The following is a 10,957-nucleotide window of genomic DNA, read 5'->3' as shown; positions in this document are numbered from 1 at the left end:
ACACTGCTTTACTATTTCAGTTTATTATATTTGGGCTGCAGCTATTAAATCTGGCAATTATCTTCTCCGTTAATCAAAAAAATATCCGAAAATTTAGTTTACTTACATAGAAGACTAAAGGAACCAGAAAACATTAGTATTTGAGAAGCTGGAATTTGGAAATATTAAAAAATGACTCAAAACGATTAATTATCAAAGTTGGTGATTAATTTGCTGTTGATGGACTAATCATTGCAGCTCTGGTGTCAGTGACTTTATACCTAACCTCTGTAATGAGAGACTGCTTGAGTATTTCTTTGTACGGATTATAATTGGGCTACAACTATTATTTTCAGTAACTATTAATCTGGAAGTTATTTTCTCAATCGATTATTCATGTGTCTAAAATTTCAGGAAAAAAAAACAACTAAAGATGCCCATAAAAATGTCCTAAAACTCAATATGATGTCTGCAAATGTTTAGTCTAGAACCTAGTTAACCCATGAACTTCACTGTCACATTAGACAAAGAAAACCAGCAAATTCTCAAAATTAAGAAGCTGGAACCAGATGTTTGGCATTTGGGTTTTTAAAAATGATTATCAAACTTGTTATGGTTACTTTTGTGTTGATTAAAAAATCAATTAATCGACTAATCCTCTTAACTTCAGATTGGCACGTGCTCTAGGGGTCAGTACTTTATTTCCTGCAGTAACACTGTGAACTTACAACCTATTATTTAGGATGTCACTGTGTGAAAAAAAGGAGCTCCGGCTATAATGTTCATGCTAATAAAGATGATTATTATTGGATAGAGAGAAAGAATCCTGTGCCTGACAGAGCAGACCAACCAACAGGAGAGGGAGTGTCTGAGCCTCGGCTGCGTGTCTGGTATAAATACCTTTTTGTCCCGCTTCAGTCTGTCGTCGCACCGGCAGCAGCTCCGTCTGGAAGGTCAAACACATGATGGCAGCGCCGAAGAAAGTCTGTGTCATTGGCTCTGGTAACTGGTGAGTGCAGGATTGTTGGAGGAGTTAAAGTAACTATGGGTAACTTAAAGATGCCTTTCAATGTGGAGTTATAGTCATGCTCTTAAAGGGGGTGAGTGGTGCGCAATAGTCACCATATCTGCGTGTGGTATTTCTGCGCCCTGGATATGCTGCCACACGCAGTTTTAAGTTTGTTTTTATTTCTGAATGCTGCCTAAAACGCGCCAAACTTGGTGGATAGAAGGATAAAGTCGCCCTTGTAAATTATTCATAAAGTTCAGCTGTTTTACAGGACTTTGCAGAGTGGGGGGTCTTCTGAGACTGACACTGACTCTCGGAGAATATGATGACCTTTAATGCCTCAACACTCCCAAGACCTTTATTAAAGAAACTGCTGCTGCCCTTTTATTATTCAGCAGCATTTGTGCTGACTCATCAGTCATGTAGTGTTGATGTCTCTCAGCCAGCGTGACATTTAAATTAGTTGTGGCAGGACAAAAGTCTCACCAATAGGTGCCCAAACTTCCACACTGACATATGATTCTTAAATTAGGATTTCTTGGCTCTCAGCCCATGTTATTTGGATATTCAATAGCCCGTCTTTAAATGGGACGATCCTTATATCCAAACAACGATCAGCTGGTATCTATGTTTCACCTGTAGTGGTATTCTTTTCTAGAAAAGCATCCGGAAAAAACTTTTTAAGTCATTTGACACCAAATTTCTCCACTACAACCCAGACTAATGGAGATCCAAATGTCAGCTGCTCATGAGAACAGAAACTTTGAGATGCATTACTGTATTTAAATTCTTTAAAAACAAACTATAATAAATAGATTATATTATAATATTATATTAATTAATTAAAATCCATGTTTATATATTAAAAAATGTTATATTTTGTTGCATTTCCCTGAGAATATTTCCTTCCATATAAATAAAAGGTCAGTATCAGCCAGAGTAATATCAGAGAATTAATGACTTGTTGTTGTTATTCTTTTGATAATTCTTTCTTCCAATATCACTTTAGCACCACATTAGAACTGAGAAACTCCCAAAGCCCAGTATAAATTCATTTACAGTATAGTTTATATTAAAATAGAGGACAGTTAACCTTTTTTTGGGGAACAATAAGTTCATGTCTCCGTGTCTACAGGGGCTCTGCCATTGCCAAAATTGTGGGTGCCAACGCAGCCAAACATGACAAGTTTGACACAAAGGTGAACATGTGGGTGTTTGAGGAGACGGTGAACGGCCGTAAACTCACAGAAATCATCAACACAGACCACGAAAATGTGAAATATCTGCCTGGTCACAAGCTGCCCCCCAATGTGGTAAGCACAAAAAAAAAAAACCTCTTCAACAACAGACAGAATCACGAATTTGTTGTATATTCTCTGTGTTGGTGTGTTGTCATATGATTGAAGTCTGGTTGTACTTCCTCTCTCTTCATCAGGTGGCTGTTCCAGACTTGGCTGAGTCTGTGAAAGGCGCCGACATCCTGATCTTTGTGGTCCCTCACCAGTTCATCCTCAGAGTGTGTGACACCATCAAAGACCACATCAAGAAGGACGTCGTAGGGATGTCTCTTATCAAGGTAGCGACTTTTGATGATGAAACACAAAGTTTCCTGTCCTCTCTGGAAGATCTCCTCCTTACAACACACTGGGGAACGTGGACTGTTTGATTTTGAGAGTTTTGTGTCTGCTCCAGGGTGTCGATGCCAGTCCTGAGGGTCTGAAGCTGATCTCTGAAGTCATCCGAGGGAAGCTGGGGATCACCATGACGGTCCTCATGGGAGCCAACATCGCCAACGAGGTCGCTGAGGAGAAGTTCTGTGAAACGACCATCGGTATGGCAATAAGTTTAATTCTTTAATGACTTCAATTTCCCTTTTTGAAAATAGCTCTTATTAAAGTAGGTCACAGTAAAATATTGAATCACAATACAATGCTTACAGAAGAAAATCATCTATTAAAATACAGACTAACACATTAATTTTCCCAAAACTGGATTTACAAAGCAATTTTCAGTGAGGCTCCAGTTGTGGTTAAGGAGGAACATCTGTAACATCTGCAGTTCACACCATGACTGAATTATATCTGGAAGTTAATCAACGTCAGATACAGTATCAGTTTCTTCAGTGCTGCACTGTGGAGACTGATAATGATTTTTTTTTTCTGGACATAGGCTGCAAAGATAAAGCACACGGGCCCATACTGAAGGAGCTGATGCAGACCACCAACTTCCGTGTGAGTGTGGTACCAGAGTCTGATGTTGTGGAGATCTGCGGTGCGCTCAAGGTAGATCTTCTTGATATTCACAATCCTTTGAACAATGCTTAAAAATACATTATTGTACAATTTAAAAACACATAAAAAAAGTTGTAAAGGTGAAAAAGATGCTCACATATTTACATAGATCATCTTTCATTAGTTTAATATTTTTAACTTTAAATTCAGTGTTAGCATAAATTTGTGCAGTCATTCAGACATATTTTAAACATGCTAACAGGCTAATTAACCAAAAACATTTCCAGTGGAAACTTTTAAATGATATGTTTTAAGAGTTGCGTCTGTTCCTCTTCAGGGTGCATTTTGTAATATTGGTTGAAAAAATCTTCAACTCTAAATGTTGCAAATAATCTCATCAATAATCTCCTTTTTACTTTTGATCATTTGATCACTTTTATTATATGGAAATATTATTTAATAAGTGTGTATAAAAAAAGTAAAAAGATATGAGATAGATAATAGTTGTTAGAAATGATATGAAGATGATCTATTTAAAGAAAATCCTTCAAGGCTATTACTTCTTCATCTTAACAGTTACATTATTTATGTGCATTAGAACATAACCTGTGAAAAAGTGCAGTGAACTCACAGCAGCATTTATCCTTCACTGTTACTGCAGAACATTGTAGCAGTGGGAGCAGGTTTCTGTGATGGCCTGGGATTCGGCGACAACACCAAGGCAGCAGTGATTCGTCTCGGCCTGATGGAGATGATTGCCTTCGCCAAGGTCTTCTGCACAAACTGCCCTGTCTCCCCCGCCACGTTCCTGGAGAGCTGCGGCGTTGCTGACCTCATCACAACCTGCTACGGCGGACGCAACCGCAAGATTGGAGAAGCTTTCGCCAAAACAGGCAAAGTATGAGGAACAGCTTTTCTCTGCTTCTGTGTTTCACCTTAATAATATCTCTCACTTCTCTTTATGAACAACATAATAAAAGAATATCAAACGTCTTTCTGTTTAGACCATTGAGCAGTTAGAAAATGAGCTGCTGAACGGTCAGAAGCTTCAAGGTCCAGCGACTGCATCTGAGGTCCACGACATTTTGAAACAGAAAAAGATGGTGGAAAAGTGAGTCTGTTTCATGTTTTATTATGAGGATTTCTTTGTCACAAGATAGCTTGTGAATGGATACCAATCATTTCTACAACTGCTCATACATTTGATAAACATCTGAGCATTTGAATCAGGATTTTACTGTTATCTTTAGAAGAGCTCTGATTGAGTTCACATTAACTTGTGCAAAAATGTACATGGTATTTAAAGGAATAGTTGGACGACAAGATTGATACCACAGCAAGCAGCTGGTTAGCTTAGCTTAGCACAAAGACTGGGAGCAGTGGGAAGCAGCTAGCCTGGCTCTGTCCAAAAGCAACAAAATCCACCTACCAGCACCTCTAAAGCGCACTAATTAACATGGGATATCTTGTTCGTTTAATCCGTACAAAAAAACAAAGTGTAAAAATGACAAGTTGTGGTTTTATTGGAGGTTATGTGCGGGACTATTTCTTGGCTGGGAGCAATGACTTGCTTGTCATTATGAGGTTGCCAGGGAACCAGTAGAGATGCCAGGAAGTTACTGGAAGTAGTGAGCTTTAGATGCTGGTAGGCAGATTTTGTTACCATCAGACAGATTCAGGCTAGCTGTTTCCCCATGCTGTCTGTCTTTATGCTAAGCTAAGCTAACTGGTTTCTAGCTGTAGCTTCCTCTTTAGCATACAAACATTAGAGTGGTATTGATTTTCTCATCTAGCTCTTGGCAAGAAATCAGATTAACGCCAAACTATTCCTTTAATCATTTCAATCATTCTTAAACCATTCTTCCGTTTCTCTCCAGGTTTCCTCTTTTCACTGCTGTTTATCAGATCTGCTTCAACAACCACCCAGTCAAAGAGTTCATCAATTGTTTGCAGAACCACCCAGAGCACATGTAAAGCACTGACTCCAGGTTTGATGGATGGATGTTGGGAAAGACTTTTACACTTGAACCACTAGATAAACCCAGTTGATTATAAGGGGGGGGCAGGTTGTGCCTGATCCCGACTCCTGAGTCTCAAGCAGAGAAAAAGAGAGAAAATGGAGCACACGCAGAGTTGCCCTCCATCTATCTGAGCTGCTGTGTTGACACACTGTTATTACATTACATAACTCCTGTTCTCAGCTTTCTTTTCTTTTATAAACATATGTGTCACAAATTGTTGCATAAATCCTCCAAGTCTTAAAAATTATTTTAAAAAAACTCTGCCTTACACAAAACACATACCCCGAACAAAATGTTGATATGAAATGTCACAGTACCTGATTTCTTAGGTAAAAGTGCCTTAACTTGCCTTTTTACTGACATGTTTTCCCATTTTAAACAAAGCACTGAACACACTACGGTTATGACTCCCACTGTGATGTATTTATTCTGGACTTCGTAAGATGTAACCGATTACTTGACAAGATTTATTTTGGAATAAATTGTGGAACTGGGTCTGTGCTCATGTTTAATGTTTTCTCTTTGAATCTGGTGATCTCTTGAACGGTCATGATCCTGACGATGCCTTAGGGATCCCTGCAGATACACTCACACACATACACCCGCTGGCCTCACTGTAACATGACCTGAGCTCAGTTAGACTGCTACTCTAAACTCTTCACCTTTACCATTTTCTAGAGTGTCCACTTCAACCTTTCTTTAAGTGCAGCTCCTGCCTCGCTCACAGGATGGATTCATATTTGCAGAATCTTTTCTGCTGTTTTTAAACCCACTTAATTCACAAGTTTTTATGCATTCTGCTGATTCATTTGTAAATATCCCTGGAGATGCACTCTCTTTTTGGATTCTGTTGATATGCAGGAAACCAGTGCATTTATGAACAGCCATCTGTCCGTCACCATATGTCAGTGTATCCCTTCAATGCTCATTCCCTGTGGACAAAAGTGCCAACTAGAGCCTTTGTGAAAGACAAGGGGATATGGTAGCCTATTTCCTCCGCCAGTGAAAGGAAAGTAAGCATACCCTGCCAGTATTATCATCTCTAAAACCCTCTTGAGCAACAAGCCTCTCCCTCTAGATTTACAAATGGGCCTACATACACACCTTTTGACTCCCCCCTCAATTGTGTTTATTTTTCATTTTTATCAGCTCTGTTGCTCAGTTATGTAGCGAACCGTGAAGTTGCATAATTTGCCACTAATTAAAATTGGATTCCCTCACTGAAATCCTTTGCATAGTTATTGAGTCAACTGCCCTGTGAGATTTCTAATAATAACGTTCTCCAAAGGGGCAAATGTCCATCTATAATTAGACAGCGGACAGCACTGCAGCTGCCTCATCACTGCTGAACAACGTAGAAGGAGGGATGTCCCTTTTTGAACTACTGTACCACTGTGGTGCTATCAAATCATGATATAGTGCTATATATCAGCAGTATTAACTATTCTTAAATGAGCAATTAAAAATATTTAAGTGACTGTCAGCAGTGGGAAATGTATGTCTGGACCCTTAGAGAAATAACATGTAATCAATCCTATGCTTGAATAGGTCAAGATGTTACCTAATATTGCTTGACAATATGTAGTTGTAATACATTCAGAGGCCACTTGGCTGTGCTATAGCATCAATCACGAGTGCCTCACTCTCGTTATCTCTATCTACCTTTCATGTCACCTTTTCAGATAACCTATCCGGATCCTATCCTATCGGATTACTGAGCGGAAACTGTAATATTTCACAAAGTTGTAACCCCAAAGCTCGACCTTTAAAGTACCTGACGGCAGTGTGGCTCCAACAGGAAGAGAGCCGGGAGATGGATGCCATGCGTGTATTGTACCCATCCCTTCAACAAGGGAGAAGGACCCGCCCCACTTCCTCAATTCCAGTCCTCACCTCAGGGCGGCAGCCAAGATATGTCAAGGTAGCCGGTGGAAGCCATAAACTATAGGAAGCTGGGCTGTTTCACCTTCATAATAAAGAGTCAAGGCTCAACACTGCTAACTCTTAGCTACTCAGCTACTATTCAGGTGTTGGACAATGCGTTAAACTTCAAAAGTCCTATAGGAAAGTTTACTGTCCTACAACACATCTGTATATCCTGCAGGACATCTATATATATCTTGCAGGACGTCTGTATCAGTGGTGGTTGGTGACTCAAAAAATTGGGGAGGACAGGAAGAAAACCAACATGGAATCTTACAACAAACTGCATCAAACTACATCATCGTCTCTACCTGATGAAATCAGTGAGCTGGGGGGCAATTTTATATGCCATAAAACGATTTGCTTTCAAAAACAAAAACCCCTGAATGGTGAAGACGTAGCTTAAACATATTGTTTCTAAACAAAGAAGTGCTCATTTTAGCTGTGCAGTGGTTCAGAATGTGTCATTTTACCAACAAAGCGAAATTCAAATTTATAGTATTGTTCTATTGTTACAACAGATTTATGTTCTCATCAGAAATAGACAACATATCACATGATTTACAAATGTTTCCTATGTATTTTCTTAGTCTATGGAAATATATAAAGTACCACAAAGCTTATAATCTGATACAGGTTCAGATCAGTGCTGAATACTAGAAAGATTGAACACTAAAAACATTCACAGATCTAAAAGTGTAGGTTCACATCAGAAAGTATTAATGCATGTATCAAATGCATGACTTACACACTCTTATCTATATGCACAACATATAAAATATAGTCTACAAAGCTGACATGTTAACATTTATTATTCTAGTTACTTTAAGCTTATTACTCAATATAGATCCAGCTTAAAAACAAACTGAAGAAATTCTCACGAGTCAGCAGCCAGACCTCCTGCACACTCATTCACTAATCACACAACATCAACAGGTGACTGAACAACCACTCAATTAAAAACGGGATCAATTCCAAATGAATGAGTGAGTCCAGACAGCTCACTGTAACTTCAACAAGTAAACTACCCACTGCACATTATATGATCTCTGCTGCATTCTTGTTAAGGAGATAAATTCACACAACAGCCACAAAGAGAGATATTTAACTTTCAGAGATGAAATTAGCAACCAAAGAGACAGAGAGAGAGAGAAGCTGTATCTGACTCACGTTATCTGACATCTTCTTCTTTCTTTCATGGAGATGAAGTATTCATGTCATAGCGTTCATTTGTAGCTGTTGGTCATCTTGTTTGTTAGTTAACAGAACTTTGCGGCTGCTGCTTAACCAGTCTGATATCATTAGCAACAATGACAAACAAGCTAACTCACCTGGTTGTTTCTCCAGTTGCTTCTCTCTCCAGCCGTTCCCTGGCGGTGTCCTGCTGCTGCTGCGCCACACAATCCAAATCCATTCTCACTGTTAGCTTAACAACAGTCCTTAACATGGCGGCCTCAATAGAAGAAGACCCGCTCCCTTTGTAGATAAAAAAGGGCTCATTCTAACAAAGATGCAACAATTCTTATTTTCAGGTGACTATACACTAATTAAAACATACTTATTAACATTATATTCCATTTCCTGTTTAGATGCCACTAAATTCTACACACTGCACCTTTAACCTAACCCTAACCCTAACCTTTAACCCTAATCTCGCGGGACTTCTTCCCTCCGGTTGAGCCAATCTGCTATTTACCAAAAGAAGAATATAATTTTGAAAATCTCAACAGGAAGTGTAGTTGCCATCGTGTTCCGTGACGCTCGTGCGGTAAAGTTGAGGGTGGCAAGTCATCATACGGTTACTCAGGGGCCGGACAGGCGTTCAACAAGTTTTACACGTTATTTCTTTCGGATAAGAAACGGATTTGTAGTGACCGGCCGGGGACAGAGACACCGGGAACATGGCTGCTCTCTCAGCCTGGTTTTGGAACGAGCGCTTCTGGCTGCCGCACAACGTAACCTGGGCGGATCTGGCAGATCCAGCACCCGGGGTGGAGTACCCTAAAGCTGGACACTTGCTCAATGCCTTGCCGCTGGCTCTGGGAATTTTCGCTGTGAGGATATTCTTTGAGAGGTTCGTATTTGCCGCTCATGTCGGATGTTTTCTCGTAAATGACGGGAAACTCCCTCCGTTACTTTTAATAGACGTTTTTTTTTTCTTTTTCCCCCACAGCAGTAGGATGATGGGTTGTTAGCTGTGGGAGGAACATCAGTATCTTTTAACTGTGTGATAGTACAAGAGTTCACAAACTGTCTTCTTGTTAAACTACTTCCTTATTAACAGTAATTTTCCAACTTCAATAAGTGTAAAGAGAAGTTAGAAATAATCATTAACACAATCATCTGTGAGGTTAACACTTAAGTGAATGCATCACTGTTATAAACCAGCCATTATTTTTTGCTATAGATGTTTGTGTAACTCCAGACTTGGTTGGTAAGCAGCCTGCTTGTGTGTCTTTAGCTGGCCTTCACTGATGCATGCATGGCTGCCCTGCCAGCAACCTGCTGCTCTGACTCTTCCTGTCACTCTTGAGCAGGTTGTCCATCCAGTCCTGTGAAAATGTTAAAGGACAGGTTCACAGTTTTTCAAGTTTGTCTCAAAACAAAAGTTAGGTGCCCAAATTTCAAATTAAAGTAGTTTTTTTTTTCTTCCTGTAATTATTCCTCCCATTCATACTGACCATTAAGAGATCCATTCATAATGAACTTAAAATGTAAGTGATGGGGGACAAAATCCACAAGCCTCCCTCTGTGCAAAAATATATTAAAAGTTTATCTGAAGCTAATATGAAGCTCCAATTGTCCAAATGAATCAAATCAAACAGATATCTCTCAATGTTACAGTCATTTTAGTGCCTGACTGTTGTTTTAAGACCGACTTGAATTGTGAATCAATTGTTTTAAGTTATTTGTTTAGGCTGCAAAAGTGGAGGCGTTAATGTGATTATACAGCATTCAACATCACACACTCTCACACACACAACCTTGCTTGGTACACACTTGGATGTCGGCCAGCTGCAGGCCTTGCCACACAACCAAATGAAGATGTCCCGGAGGCATTTTGCTTTGGCAAACCGGAGCAATGGGTTTTCATCATTCATTTGACTATTGTTGCATATTTGATGTGGTCAAGTTATCTTATTACAGGCCTTACCCTCCTCTTCAAATGAAGATAAGGGATCTCCAAGCTCACTACCATACTGATAAGAAAAAAAAAACAGTGTTAGGCAACTTTATGGTACATGTACAGAACTGTGCAAACACTGGAGGCACAAAAAGAAAAGTGAGGATGCTTTCAAAAACAATGCTATTAATAGTTTTTTATTTAGCCTATCAGTTAACTTCATACACAATTCAGTAAACAGAAGAAACCTAAATGAAATTAATATTTGGTGTGACCACATTTTTAGTTCTTTATGACTCTGGCTGTATGTTTGGGGTTATTGACATGCTACAGAATGAATGTGGGACAATCAGACACCTCCCTGATGGTATTGCGTGTTGGATAAACATCTAAAGCGTAGGTGATTTTAGGTGGGTCAGCTTGCTGTGCTGACAGGGAGCGGTGTGGTGGTCCCACCAGTAAATCCCGGTCCCTCACAAGATGCCACAATTGCTCCCTAAAAACATGTTTCTCGGTGTGAAGTTTAGCCTGTCTGGGAAGGCAAGAGGTGATGGTTAGTGGTTCAGATTTGACAAACCCATGAGGTCCAGCTCAAGGACACCAAGCATTAAAGAAAAGATACCAGTTTTCTCATTTGTAGAAAGACTCTTGTTGGAAGACCTGGACATTG

At 39.6% G+C, this 10,957-nt stretch overlaps 2 protein-coding genes across 3 annotated transcripts in view; both read left to right on the top strand.

The window, feature by feature from the left end:
• The first annotated feature begins 829 nt into the window (after window positions 1–829).
• Window positions 830–5,735, top strand: LOC137181218 (glycerol-3-phosphate dehydrogenase [NAD(+)], cytoplasmic-like). The gene is made up of 8 exons (XM_067586767.1): window positions 830–988; window positions 2,124–2,301; window positions 2,424–2,564; window positions 2,681–2,819; window positions 3,158–3,270; window positions 3,881–4,117; window positions 4,224–4,330; window positions 5,097–5,735. The coding sequence occupies exons 1-8, from the start codon at window positions 942–944 to the stop codon at window positions 5,191–5,193; spliced, it is 1,059 nt and encodes a 352-aa protein (XP_067442868.1). The 5' UTR covers window positions 830–941; the 3' UTR covers window positions 5,194–5,735.
• Window positions 5,736–8,891: 3,156 nt separating this feature from the next.
• Window positions 8,892–10,957, top strand: part of cers5 (ceramide synthase 5) — a 26,072-nt gene continuing 24,006 nt past the window's right edge. Inside the window, exon 1 of one of the 2 annotated variants that reach the window (XR_010928132.1) lies at window positions 8,892–9,237. Coding sequence is in view for 1 of the 2 variants with exons in the window: in XM_067586763.1 (XP_067442864.1) it covers window positions 9,065–9,237 (173 nt within the window). In the remaining variant the exon portion in view is untranslated. The remainder of the gene's footprint in view (window positions 9,238–10,957) is intronic. The other variant, XM_067586763.1, reaches the window with a different exon arrangement.

The sequence above is a fragment of the Thunnus thynnus genome, chromosome 4, assembly GCF_963924715.1.
Source record: "Thunnus thynnus chromosome 4, fThuThy2.1, whole genome shotgun sequence".
In the NCBI taxonomy this organism is placed as follows: domain Eukaryota; kingdom Metazoa; phylum Chordata; class Actinopteri; order Scombriformes; family Scombridae; genus Thunnus; species Thunnus thynnus.
The sequence above is the reverse complement of the archived record's forward strand: the minus strand, read 5'-3'. Positions and strand labels throughout refer to the sequence as shown.

What these genes read in the sequence shown, in the direction of transcription:
- LOC137181218 (XM_067586767.1), top strand. Translation starts at nt 942, where the DNA reads ATGATGGCAGCGCCGAAGAAAGTCTGTGTCATTGGCTCTGGTAACTG. An exon ending in GTCATTGGCTCTGGTAACTG is followed by an intron (nt 989 to 2,123) that starts GTGAGTGCAGGA and finishes CCGTGTCTACAG; the next exon opens with GGGCTCTGCCATTGCCAAAA. An exon ending in GTTCTGTGAAACGACCATCG is followed by an intron (nt 2,820 to 3,157) that starts GTATGGCAATAA and finishes TTCTGGACATAG; the next exon opens with GCTGCAAAGATAAAGCACAC.